This window comes from Arachis ipaensis, chromosome B10 (genome assembly GCF_000816755.2).
Source record: "Arachis ipaensis cultivar K30076 chromosome B10, Araip1.1, whole genome shotgun sequence".
Taxonomy (NCBI): domain Eukaryota; kingdom Viridiplantae; phylum Streptophyta; class Magnoliopsida; order Fabales; family Fabaceae; genus Arachis; species Arachis ipaensis.
In genome coordinates this window covers 125857649-125872073 of record NC_029794.2, presented here as the reverse complement: position 1 = coordinate 125872073, position 14425 = coordinate 125857649, and the positions used below count along the sequence as shown (strand labels likewise).

At 34.9% G+C, this 14425-nt stretch overlaps 1 protein-coding gene across 1 annotated transcript in view; it reads right to left on the bottom strand.

Moving 5' to 3' along the window:
* LOC107623025 (aldose 1-epimerase-like) overlaps positions 11626 to 14425 on the bottom strand; it is a 3569-nt gene continuing 769 nt past the window's right edge. Inside the window, exons 3-5 of the mRNA XM_016325146.2 lie at positions 12925 to 13048; positions 12642 to 12749; positions 11626 to 12414 (exon numbers count right to left, since the gene is read on the bottom strand). Of these exons, the coding sequence (XP_016180632.1) occupies positions 11765 to 12414; positions 12642 to 12749; positions 12925 to 13048 (882 nt within the window). The 3' untranslated portion in view covers positions 11626 to 11764. The remainder of the gene's footprint in view (positions 12415 to 12641; positions 12750 to 12924; positions 13049 to 14425) is intronic.

Sequence of the window (14425 nt, the reverse complement as noted above, 5' to 3'; positions counted from 1 at the left end):
TGAGATACGAGATTCCCTGGATTAAGTGCCGTGGCTTGCCACCACGTGTACCAGGTTGAAAACTCGATACTCTGTTGACCCTACAATGTAAGTGTGTGACCGGGCACTATATAAATTTCCGGGAATGTTACCCCCATTGAGTATTATTGATTATTTGAGAAAAAAAACTATGCATAGACTCTTGGGGATGCACGTCAGGGGACAGTCTAAGTACAATTCAGACTTGTCGGGTTGGCTGGATAACCGACAGATGAGCCTCATCAGCCATAGGACAGGCATGCATCATCTGCATATTACTTGAATTACTTGCTTGTACATTAATTGGGTGTGCCTATATGTTCTTGCCATGTTAAATGTGTATTTGTTACCTGCAGTAACTGTAACCTTCCTGTGCTTGCTTTTATCTGTTTATTTGTCTGTAAAAACGCATGATGGAATTGGAGGTATGGAGGAATGGTAGTATGGGACTTAGATTTTAAGGTTAAGTTAAGTTAGGTTTAAATGTTCTTAGAAAACCACCTTTTATGGCTTCTGTTTAATACTTTAAGCTCTATTATCTGAGTGTCGGCGTTCTAGGATTGCCTCTGGCATTCCCAGGACCTTATATATTATGTGTGTGGCACCTTTACCATATAGAGAACCTCCGGTTCTCATTCCATACTATGTTGTTGTTTTTCAGATGCAGGTCGAGAGGCATCTCGTTAGGCGTCTGGACTCTTGAAGCGGAGTGGTTACATGGTTATTTTGTTATGCTATGATGTATATATATATATATGTACTTGGTTTTCTCTCCGCATAACTTGTTATTTTAATCCTCTTAGAGGTTTATGGAGAGGTAGGATTGTGTATATGTACTTTTGGGTTTTGGATATGTATGTACATATATGTAAATATTCTCCGGCCAGTCTTGACTTCACAGGCTGAGTTAGGAGCTTGTTATTTTGTATCTTTGGCACTCTATTCCCACTTCTGTTATTTTATGTTTAATAGTTATGATTTTCTTAGCTTGCAAGTTAACTCATTCCTTGAGCGTTGCGCTTTTATCTTGAAATTCTTATTTCCCCTATTTTTCAAGGCTCCTAGCATATTATAATTCTTTTGCTATTATATGTACTCATTTTATTTTAGAGGTCGTAATATCACACCACCTTCGTTTTACGACTTAAGCGTAAAGCTTAGTGTGGTAGGGTGTTACAGGTTCAACTTCCGAGGTAGGGGTTTTCTTAAAATTCATTTTATCTTACAGAGTTGTTATAAATAGATATTAATGTGAGAAACATATGTCTGTGATTATGATTGTCTTATAAATGTGGTTGTTTGTTGGACTGAATGACTGATTGCTTGATTGCTTGAGTAGTTGTGATTGCTGAAAAGAAATTGGTTTGAAAGGTTATTTAGTTGATTATTATGAAAAGTGGCTTTCTTGGTTTTGAAGCTGTTTTTGAGAATGTAAACGAATCGGCTTTGAAAATGATTTGAAATATGAAAATGAATTAATTTTAGAAACGGTTTAATTTTGAGTTAGTCTGACTTTATAAATAATTTAGTATTTGAGCTGGTTTGATTTTAAAAAGAGATTTATTATTGGCATTGATTCGCTTTGAAAATAATTTGATATTGGAATTGGTTGAATTTTGGAAGATGATTAAGATTTGGAAATGGTTGAGAAATGTTTGGATGGAACCCGAAAAGGGTGGCAGAATCCGAGTTTTAGAGGAGATACTGCCGAAATTTTATAAAATTGGAAGTTGTTTGAAGTAATTGTTTAAAAAGATTTCATTCTTAAACGTTATATGTTTAAGATTGATTTATTTAGAAAAGAAAGAATTATGTTTTGGTTTGAGATTGTTGATTAACGGAAAGAAGGATGACGAGGATTGATTTGAAATATGATTTTTGAATGAATTTGGAAATGGGATATGTATTGACGAATGATGATGATATTGAGAATGGTTTAGATATTGATGAATGATGAATGAATTATTTATGTGGCTTATGAATTTGAAATATCTGAGATACGAGGTTCCCTGGATTAAGTGCCGTGGCTTGCCACCACGTGTACCAGGTTGAAAACTCGATACTCTGTTGACCCTACGACGTAAGTGTGACCGGGCACTATATAAATTCCCGGGGATGTTACCCCCATTGAGCAATATTGATTATTTGAGAAAAAGCTATGCATAGACTCTTGGGGATGCATGTCGGGGGATAGTCTAAGGACAATTCAGACCAGGGATGGCAAAATTCTCCGAGACGCGGGGATCCCTGCGGGGACTGCCCCGAATGGGGATCCGATTGTGGGGAATTTTCTCCGCGGGGATGGGGATGGGGGACAAAATTCCCCCGAAGCAGGTGCGGGGACCCGAGCAGGGATCCCCGCCCCGTCCCCGCTATTCCCCGAAATTTATGAATTCCTTGAATTATCCTTAATAGTTTATTTCTCATATATGTTTTTTAGTCATTTCTCACACACACATATATAGAGAAACCCAAAACTCCTAATCTTTATTTGCATAACCCTTTTTCAATTCAGAGATCCCTAAGGTTGTTCATACTCCATCCAACCTCTCTGCAGCTACCCCGTCGTCACCCTTCTCATCGCATCGTCACACTTCACCGTGCCATCACCCTTACCGCGTCGTAATTTCTATTTGTGGCGTTCCTTTTCGTAACTCTGCCGTCGTGTCCATTCTCCTCTATGTTGCCGCATCTCCCACCTCGTTCACTGCTTTGTCCTTTGGCTCGTCGTTGCGTCCCCCCATTGTGTTATTTCGAAAGAAGTCACCATCGTGTATAAAATCTTGCAGTTTTTGTATAAGATAGATACTTGCAGCTCTATTCATATGGAAATTAATAATTAGTTAGAACTATTATGTAGATGGGGAATGGGGTCCCCGCGGGGAATGTGGCCCCGTGGGGAATGGGGATGGGGAGCAATATTCCCCCACGACGGGGAATGGGGCGGGGATGGGGAACAAATTTGAGGGCGGGGATGGGGAGCAGGGAGGCATCCCCCGCCCCCGCCCTGCCCCATTGACATCCCTAATTCAGACTTGTCGGGTTGGCTGGATAACCGACAGATGAGCCTCATCAGCCATAGGACAGGCATGCATCATATGCATTTGTATGCTTTGCTTGGGTTTGAACTTGTTTTGGTTTGCCTAATTGCTAAACTATTCTTAACTGCTACTTGAACTATTTGCTGTAACTGCTACCTACTTGTGCTTTCCTTGTCTGTCTTGCCTGTGTTTGTCCTGGCGTGCTATATTTGAGAATAAACTTTTGTGCTGAGTTAACGATTGTATTGTTTGATTGCGTGGTTGGTTTCTGATTGAGATTTTCTTATAAGAAAGGAAATGTTTTGGATTTCTGAAAGATTGAACATTATTTCTTTGAAAAGGTTTTGAACGATTACCTATTGGTTTTTAAAAGATTCATAAGGCAATGATAATCACTGAGTTTAAAAAACAGTTTTCTTATTAAATATCTTCTTATGACAACTTTGAAACTCCGTGGTGAGACCATGTGGTTAGGTTCTCACCCACCTATAGTTTTACCTTTTCAGGAACCGGATGAAGAAGCATTAAGAAGAGTTATACTACGTTTAGTTTATATGTTGTTGTATTAATTAGATTATTTTCTTCCCTCGTCTTTGTTATTACAAGTTTGTAAGAGGGATAGGAATTGTATGTTTTATAAGTATAATATATTGAATTATTAGGTAAGGAGTCTTGTATATGAATCTATGCCTGTTTGTATTTTTCTTAAGATAAAATATTTATTTCTGGTTTTTTTCAAAGAAATCAGCGATACAGTGTCGAGTCATAGGCTCCTATTTTAATATTTAGTATGTAAAGTAGTCGTAAGACTCCTTGCTATCAGAGTGCGCTACGGCCGCTACCGGAAGCGTGACTTCTGATAGTGAAGGTGTTACATAACCAAGAGCTGGAAAGATGGAAGGAATTATACTTTGTTCTTCTAAGGTTCTTAGTAAAATATATTACTTCATACTATCGGATCGTTGAGGAGTGTTGCTAGACGCTAACCTTGATTAGTAAATTTAGTATGACTAATTTACTACCCGCTTAGTATTGAACCTATGGGGTCACACACTAACGAGTGTTCTAATCTTTGTTGTAGAATTATTTAATTATTATTTTGATTTGATCAAATAAATAATTATATTAATTCAAATGGAATATTATTATATTCTTTGCTAGCACCAAGAATATAATAATAGTATGATAATTGAGAATATTAAATGAGATTTGAGAATAATTAGTTATTCTATTTCTGAATTTGAATTATAAATTTGGATGAGATCCAAATCGATTATATTTTAAATTGTTATGATATGATTCATAAAATTTAAAGGATTCAGATTTGGAATTTAAAGATATGATTTAAATTTGAATTGAGAATCAAATTTAAAATTAGTAACAAATCTCATACTATATATATGTATGCCAAGAGTAGAGGAACATGGTGAATAAAGAGAGAATAACAAGAGTTTTATTTCTTTACCTCTACACGCATAAATGTATGTGAGCCTAATTCTTGGAGAAGAATTTTATGGCGTGCAAAAGTTGCAAAGAGGTTCTCAATTTAGATCAGATATCCATTGGTCAAAGAGATGACAGCAAAGGTTGGTCTCGGTGTGGATACGCATAGCGCCTTCGTACCATCGAAGGAGAAAGTGATTTTTACTAAAGCGTCTAAAGGTATTTAGATCTAATCTATATATTATATTTATATTATTCGAATAAAGTTTAAGCACAAAATAGATCTTTAAGGATTACTTTCTTTTTCTTCCGTTGCGTGTAATTTGGTTCGTGCCCAAACCGTGCTGAAATGGCGCGACAGCGCAGCCTGGATAGCGAGTTGTGCCAGGACCGCGCTGGTGGGGTGCTAGAGGCATAGCCCAACCCACGCGTGCGCGTCAGTGACGCGTACGCGTCGATTGCGTTTTTTACCATCCACTCATAGGCGTCGACGACGCTTGCGCGTCGACGATAAAATTTTGATGGTCTAGTACTTAAACCCAAGAGTTGTGCAGGAACTGTGTGAGTGTTGTGCGAGGAGCACAATTCACTTCCACGCGTACGCCTGACTGACGTGTACGCGTCACCTTCTAATTTCTGCTTCTCACACGTACGTGTGACCTATGCGTACGCGTCGTCTCCCCATTTTGCAACCCACGTGTGTGTGTGGATGACGCTTACGCGTCGCTTCTCTACCCCATTTCTTTCTCCTTTCTTCTCTCCTCTCTCTTTCTTTCTTCCTCCTTTCTTACTTTCTTCTTCTTCATTTCTTTAACTTCTCATCCTAATTCTCTTTTGTTCTCTTTTGTTTATTGCATTTGCATACTTGCATTCATTGCATTTTAACTTTGTTATTTGTTCCCCTTTTCTTTTCTATATTTGTTAATTTAACAGTTGGTGTTAAATGTTCTTACTCATTTGTGGAATATTTCTTCCATTGTTTTGGTGCTTAGTGACTTGTTTTCTATTGTTGGGTGATATTATTTATAGGTCAATGCTAATCTTTCATGACACTTGTATTTCTTTTGCATTGATATGAACTTATATTGTCTTTCATGACCCATTTTCTCTCCCCCATTGTTGCAATTCTTGCACTATTGATATGCCATTTGCCTGTACTGCTTTCTCACTTGCATGTTGTAGCTACCATATAGTTGAGAACCTCATTATTATTTGGCATTAGCCCACCCATATTTTATTTATTTTCATATCTTTGTTTGTAGGTTATTCTTCTTCCTTTTCCTCTTCTTTCAGGATGGCCACCAAGAAGGGAAATGGAAAACTTCTAAATGGGGCGACAAACAAGTACCGCCGCACAATCTTTTGAGAAAGCGCATCAGTTGAAGCAACCCGTCCACTTGCACATCTTTATATGCACCGAGGACGGTGCAATCTTTAAATGTGGGGAGGTTGATACCGACTTCCGTGGGTAACTACTTCCTGTCTCAACACCAATGTTTATTTTCTTTGTTAGTTAGTTGTTGCATTGCATAATAGATTGCATGTGTAGTTCGTTGCTTGCATGTATGTACTACTTGGTTGAAGTGATGAATTCTTTTCCACGAAACTATTTTATAGCATTTCACTAATTTGAACTAAAATTTTTGCTTTTGTTGAACTTGCTTGAAGAAATTTATTTTGGAACATGGTTTAGAGCTCGAACACACAAAACCAGTGAGATTTTGAACCTATTTGATTGGTTGCATCTTATCAACCAATGTTTTATTATGGTGTGTGTCGTTCTCTCTAAAATTGTGATCTTTGTCTTGCTTGATTCTATATTTTCACTGTTTGATATATGCATACACTTACGTGATTGAGGCCTTGTTTCACTATAGCTCACATACCCATATAGCCTTACCTTTTCATTATCTTTTGCAAACCAATGTTGAGCCTATTTTACCCCATTTGTTCTTTATACTTTAGCACATCATTAACTCTAAGAAAAAACAATGAATAACCTTAATTTGAATCTTTGGTTAGCTTAGACTAGTGAAAATATTCATGACCTATTTTACCCCTATTTGTTCTTTATGTTAGCACATCATTAACTCTAAGCGAAAAATAATAAATGTCCTTAATTTGAATCCTTGGTTAGCTTAGACTAGTGAAAGTGTTCATGATTTAAGTGTGGGGAAGTTGGGTTTGGCAATATTTGGTTTGGGAATTGAGTATGTTAGACTTTTTTTGTGAAAATATAAAAAAGATAGTTGAGCACATATTCTTGCATTCAATACCTTAATCATATGCATTGAGAAAAATAAGAAAAATAAAAAGAAAAGAAAAATAAAAAAAAAGAAAAGGAAAAGAAAAATAGCAAGCAATAAAAAGGGGACAAAATGCCCCAAAGTAAGTGGTGGTAGCAATGCATGTGAGTTGTACTCAAAATTGGGATGCATGAATATGTGGTAAACATAGTTAATGGGTAGTTAGATTTTATATTCTGATTACATGGATTGTCTTAAGTTAGGTGGGAAGTTTAGGTTAATTAAGGATTCGGATTTTAGTGCACTTGACCAAATACAATCCTACCTTGACCCTAATCCCATTATAACCCTTGAAAAGACCTCTTGATATGTGTATTTGTGCATTAAATTTTTATTGATTAGTAGAAAAAGAGCAAGCCTTAGAAAGCAAGATTAGTAGAGGATTGAGAGAATTGAACCTTAAACACTTGAGTGATTAGAGTGTATACACTTCCGGTGAGGGTTCGATGCTCGATTCTTTGTTCCCGACTTTCACGAGTTTTCTTCTTGCAAGTCTATGTGTACTTTATTTTATGATTTGAATTAGTGGAATCCAGTTCATATTTATTTTTGGATAATTTGATTTACTTTTAACCAAGTAGGTAAAAGCATTTTGCATTTAGTTGCATTCATATAGATAGGTTGCATTTCATAAATTCCACCATTCCTCTTCCCCCTTTATAGCTTCCCTTGAGCTTAGCATGATGACATGCTAATGTTTAAGTGTGGGGAGACTGATAAACCACTATTTTATGATTTATTTTGTATTGAATTGAGTGGGTTTTGTCAATTATTGTCACACTTATCCATATAAATTGCGTGTTTTTAAGTTTTCTTCTTAATTTTGTGCTATGATTGAAACATGCTTCTTTGACCTTAAAATTGCCAATTTGTAATCTTCTTTTATTACCATCGATGCCGTGATACGTGCGTTAAGTGATTTTAGGTTTTTTAGGGTAGGAATGGCTTAGAGGATGGAAAGGAAGCATGCAAAAAAGGAAGGAAAACAAGAAATTGAAGTTTTGAGAAGCTGGCCTTGACGCGCACGCATGGATGATGCGTACGCGTGACTGGTGCAGCAGACAAACAACATGCACGCATGGCTGACGCGTACGCATGACCAGTGAAAAGTCCATCGACACGTACGCGTGGCTGACGAGTACGCGTGACGAGCGCCACGTGCTGCAATTAACAGAAAATGCTCGAGGCAATTTCTGGGCTGCGTTTGACCCAGTTTCAGGCCCGAAAATTCATATTAGAGGCTTCATAGTGGAGCTGGAATGGGGGGATCAATCACTTTCATACACACACTTTAGGTTTTAGATGTAGGTTTTCTAGAGAGAGGGGCTCTCTCCTCTCTCTAGGTTTTAGGGTTTTTAGTTTTATTTCTTCTCCAATTCAGATTTCCATCTTGTAGTAATTTAGTTTCTCTTCTACATTCTATTATTCTAGCATCTTAGTTTATTTTCTCTTGTTGACATCTTTACATTCCTAATTTAATTTATGAACTCTTCATGTTAGATTCAATTTCCTTTTTAATGCAATTTGAGGTATTTCATGCTTATTGCTTCCTTCTTCATTTGTTATTATTGATTCCTTGCAATTGTTGGTCTTAAATTTTACATTCTCTTATTACTTTTCTATGCTTTTATTTTGTGCCTTCCAAGTGTTTGATAAAATGTTTGGGTGGATTTTAATTTAGATTTTTATGTTCTTGACTTGGATTGATTATTTAGAGACTCTTGAGTTATCAAAAGTCTTTTGTTAAATGGTAATTGGAGATTGCCCGTTAGCTTGAATTTCACCAAAGCTAGTCTCTCACTGTGAGTTGACTAGGACTTGTGAACTCAAGTTAATTGTATGCACTTGACCTTCCTCCATTGGTTAGAGGTTAACTAAGTGAAGGCAATTCACATTTACCATCACAATTGATGATGATAATAAGGATAGGACTTCTAATTCTCAATCCTTGCTAAGAGCCTTCTTAGTTATTAGTTTATTTTTCTCGCAATCTATATTTTCTTGTTCCTCATTTCAAAAACCCAAAAATATATTTTCCCAAAACCAATAATAAACATACTTCCCTGCAATTCCTTGAGAGACGACTCGAGATTTAAATACTTCAGTTAATTTTATTGGGTTTGTATTTGTGACAAACAATCTAAACATTGATTGAAGTTTAATTGTCGGTTTAGAACTATACTTGCAACGCGATATTTTTTGTGAAAATCTATACCGACATTTTTCCTCCATCAAGTTTTTGGCGCCGTTGCTGGAGAATTGCAAATGTGTACCTTATTACTGCTTATTGTGAATATTGTGAATATGCTTACTTTTTGTTTCTTCAGAGTAGTAACTAAAGAACTAAGAACTACAACTAGAATTATACATGTAATAGCTCGATATAAATTGTTCAAGCTCAAATTGAGATAAAATGTTGTTCATTTCAAACTAAAGCAAATGCATTTATCCACACACAAAAAATCACAAATAGAATAGATTTGTAGAACAAACTCAAAACATGTGATCGAATCCCTAAGCTAGAAATTAGAAACATTTAAATAGAAAAAAGAGAATGAAAAAGGGCAAAATTTCCATCTGTTTCGAGATACCAGTATGTGAAGATGAACCTCTTTCATCATTACAACTATAACAAGTTCAATCAGTATGAACAACAATAAGAAGATAGCAACTGCGAAGAAAATTTGATAAACCTAAAATTGACGTAAAAAAATTGAGCCCTAAGCAACAGAATCACAAAATCAGAGTATACCTGAAATTCATGAAGGGAGCAGATGCGACGAGAGTGGCAGCGAAGAGAGCTCTGCGATGATGGTGATGAAGGGAACAGACGCGACGAGAGCGGCGGAGAGAGCTCTGCGACGATGGTGACGAAGGGAGCAGGCGCGACGAGATCGGTGGCGGAAGGGGCTTGTGTGACACAAGGGATGACAGAGATCGATCGTGTGACGCGAGCAATGGCGGTAGCGGTGGAAGAAGCTCGTGCTTTATTTATGTGGAGTGTGAATGGAGCTCAAGAAAGTGGGTTTAAGTTAGGTTTAACTCAATATTTTCTTACGGAATATTTTAAATTACAGACAGATTTTCTTTCTATAATAATTTAATAAAATGCAACATTTTGTTCATTTAAATACAGATGGATTTTCTGTTGGTAATTATTTTCCACAAAAAAATACTAATTTTTTTGATAGAATTATCGACAGATTCTATTTTACGTCTGTAATTCATTTTAATTCATTTTTTTTTTATTTTTGACGAAAATTTTTTTACAAAATTTGTCTCTATTTTTTTGAGATAAAATCTATCAAAAATATTCATGTCTAATAAGTAATTTTCAAATAGTGGTTGTTTATGAGACTGATAGCCTTGACGCATTCATCTTGATTTCTTCTCAGATTGCCGAGATAAGTCGGTCGAATATTGCTGATATTCTAACTCGATGGTATTCATTTGGAGTGGGTGGGTTTATTTCAATGTTGTTTCTAGGGAGATAAATTCTGTGGCTGATTGGGGGTTAATTGACTCTATGGAATGGTTTGCCCCGCTGGATGAGGTTCGAGAGCGTGTGACTATAAAAGCAGTGACCCCCGTGTGACCATCTTTTAGCTTAATTGGGTTTTTTCTGTTTCATTTTTTTCTTTCTTCCTTTGTCCTTTTCTTTTTTCTTTACTCTGTCTCTACCAAAAAAAAAAGTCTTTAGAATATTGACCTACCAAGCTTATGATGCCAAGCAAAATTGTTTAGTTGTTTAAAGCTCCCTTTAATACATGACTGAGAACTGAAAAGAAATAATTGACTTAGGATCTTGGTTTATATACTGAAAAAATTCGGATCTCTTAATTTATGGTAATTTAATTTTTGGTGAACTTTGCGGGTAGTGTAATAATAATGAGAGAACGAGAGAGAGAAACAGAGAGAATGGTTTGTGAGAGAATTGGTGATTCTCATTATGACTGAACCTGGTGCTTGATTGAACTACAAGCTAGCTATTTCTAGTAGCTTCATATATATAACACGTGAAACTATCTGCTTATAATTGCATGCAGAGACTACTACCTAACTAACAGTAACAAACCGAAACAAACTGGTGACCCACGTCACTAGCCTTCTAACTAACTTCAGCTCATTCCACATGCTTCTAGAACTTTCTTCTTCTCATTACTCGTGAAAGAGAATATGATCACACCCTCATAAGAAGAAGAGAAATCCACATACATACATATATAGCTGCGGTCTGCGGAGAGTAAAAGTTATTAGTTACAGTTAGTAAATTAGTTACAAGGAGCTGCTTAAGTTAGTTATACTTGCTGAGTCAGCTATTGTTGGTTAGTGAGTCATGTAAGCTACCTATAAAGCCTGACGTTTGACTAGGTATAAAAAAATAGGAATATATTATTTTAATGTATGGATAATATTTTTTCCAAAATAATAGCTAAAGTAGCGAATTCACGGATTCTAACCGACATCAAAGAGTTAGACCATTTTCAATAGGGAACTCATCCAAATTCTTATTTATGGCCCACCTGTCATAAAAAATAATTTCACATCAATTTTTGTGTCATAAACAGTAAATATGAACTCAAAGCATCTCTCTTCTTCATTAAGAGGAACTAGTTTTAGTCCCTATTATGGTCCCACTTAATTAATTAATTAAAATATAAATTATTAATTAAATAAAAATATAATTATTTAATATAATTAATTATTATAATTATTTAATTAATTAAAATTTTATATAATTATTTATTTTTGTAATAAGTTATCAAGTAGCAAGTTATTATTGGACATTATGAATCCTTATTTAAAAAGATTCTCTGTTCTCAAAACTGCTGGAACTCTCTCTTTTCTCCAATGCTAAGTTCCTGCTTCTCTCAGGAATAGGGCCTGAACGTTTTGACCAACACAACCTCTTATTATAAAAATCCATAATAAGTTAATAACAAATTGAAGTTGTTATTATGACTCTGAAAAACCAGGTGGAGCATCGGTAGTGGAGAATTTGAAGAACAGAAGATGGTTGTAAGGCTTTCTCGGCGTGACAATCGTTGACGGAAAATTGGGATGGTTGACGGAGTCAGGGAACGCTTGAGTCTCCAAACACAACGCCGATCGCGGCTGATACACAAACCCGTCTTTCCCCTTCTCATTCTTCACGGAATTCGCAGTGTAGAATTGCAATCCCGGTTGATTCGTCGCAATCTTCATCACTCTCCCTGACCTCTTATCCGTGACAATAGCCGCAACCCTAATCTCATCCTCGTCATTGTCAAGAACATAATTTATGTCATAGCCATTGGTCTTGGATAACTGGTCAATCCTAGAGCCAACAACTTGTGGCTTACGGAAATCGTATGGGGTTCCTTGGACGGACGAGAAGTTTCCAGTGGGAATGAGGTTGTCATCGACCGGTGTGAATTTGGACCCGAAGATTTGAACAACTTGGTTAAGGATGTTGCCGCTGTTGTGGTTTCCTAGGTTCCAATATGCATGGTTAACCAGGCTCACTGGTGTTGCTTTGTTTAAGGCTTTTGCTTTCATGACTATGCTCAAACTCGATTCTTCACTTAGGATGTAGCTCACCGTTACCAATAGGTCACCGGGAAATCCTAAAACATAAATTTTCAATATTCTCATTACAAATTTTATCAACATCGGATGAAGATGTCTTAAGTCATATTTACAGAGAAAGACATATTCATATCAGTGCAACGACCATTTTTTATTATTAATTGTTTTATATATTGTAAGTGAAATTCATATAAAATTACTCATAAAAGTTTAAATATTAACCCTATTGTATAATGATTCAAGTGAAAAACATTCGGTTTATTACCTTCTTCACCATCAAAACTGTGGTAGCTGAATTTGATTTCGGGTCTATCACCATCTCTTTGATACTTTATCACTTTCCAAAGCACATCACTAAATCCTCTAGGTCCACCTAAGTAAGTTGAGGACAAGCACAATTATGAGACAATCTTTATATGTGACATGTTTAATTTCTTCATCAGATCTTGTTATTAGCAGTAATAGAAATTAATTAAATTAGAATTATATGTTTTCAAATTAGGGAAATAAAGTAGACGTATATAGTACTAGCACTAGTATATATGTACCATGAAGTGTATTGTTTCCTTCATTAGCAATTAATTTGTAATGGATTCCATTTAATGTAAACTGAGCTCCTCCAATTCTGTTAGCAACCCTGCCAATGGTAGCTCCAAAATATGTTGTATCGTTCTGCAAATTAAACATATAGTTATTGATTTTGTACATAGAAATGCTTTAATGATATATATTGAATTATTTATTCAATCATGTAGTGGTGAATCTTACTTTACAAATGAGAGCAACGTTGCTTATATATACTGTAAAAAAAATAATTTTAAACGTTGATTTTAATTAATATATTATATTCTATCTCCTTTTACTGTTTTTGGAACAAAATAGTACATTGCATGCAATTATTGTACCACATGAAAGTATCTGCCAGTAATCATTTTCCGGTACAGGCACAGCTGTGAAAATGTCTGTTTTTTTTTATTGTCAGATTTTTTTATGAATTTTTCTTTTGGCTTCCTTCCTTTAATATAAGAGAAATTTTAGTTGAACATAGTGAAAGTAATTTTATGAATCAACTTTAATTTAGCCAATTTTCTATTTTTTTTCATTAAAAGTATTCATCTTCTATCATTTTTTTTAACTAAAACTATTCATCAATCATCATATATTTTTAAGATTTAATTCTAAGATATCTTGATGACCTAAATCCAATAATTTTTTAGTTAGAATATAAGATGTTTATTATTCTAATAACTAATTTATCATTTTTATTATGCACGTTTAACTAATAAATAAAAAAATTAATATGCTAGTTATATATATAATGCAACTATACATGCACATTTTTATTTTTAATATTGGGTTAACAATAGTATTTTTTTAAATTGTAATTTATTGTGGTATTTTTTGAAGATGTGAGATGATTTAATTTACGGAGTACAAATCGGACCGTCCAATTTTTAACAAATATAGAAATCAGACCTTTCAATTTATGTACCCCAAATTTTTAAAATTTTTTAAACACAAATCAAATCTTTTGATTTGTGTACCTTCCATAATTTTAAAAAACATAAAAAAATTACCATATTAAAATATAACAATAGTCCTATTTTCATATCTAAATTTTTTAGCCACTATACATGGGGTTGGTTGTCAACTAATTATTTTATGGAAAAGTAAGCTGGCGACAAAGCTAATAAGTGTGACAAGTGGTAAACTATACAGTACAAATGTTAGCTATCACATGTTTGTGTTTGTGTTTTGTCACAGTCCAAATTATTTTGCTGCCAATAGATGAATATAATACAGTTCGATTCATCATTGGGCTTCTCCAATTTAGAGGAAAAAAATACAACATTGAATTATCAATTAAAAAATCAACGATTTAAATATTTTATAATAATTGAATACTTATAATTAGTATATGTGGTAACTCCTTTAAAAATAATTATGCATGTTGTGTTTATAGTTCATTAACTCTAAATTTAATCATTCTTTTCCATCAAGAGAATAGTTTAGATATTTTAGTTTATTAAAAGCAAAACAATTTCAAAA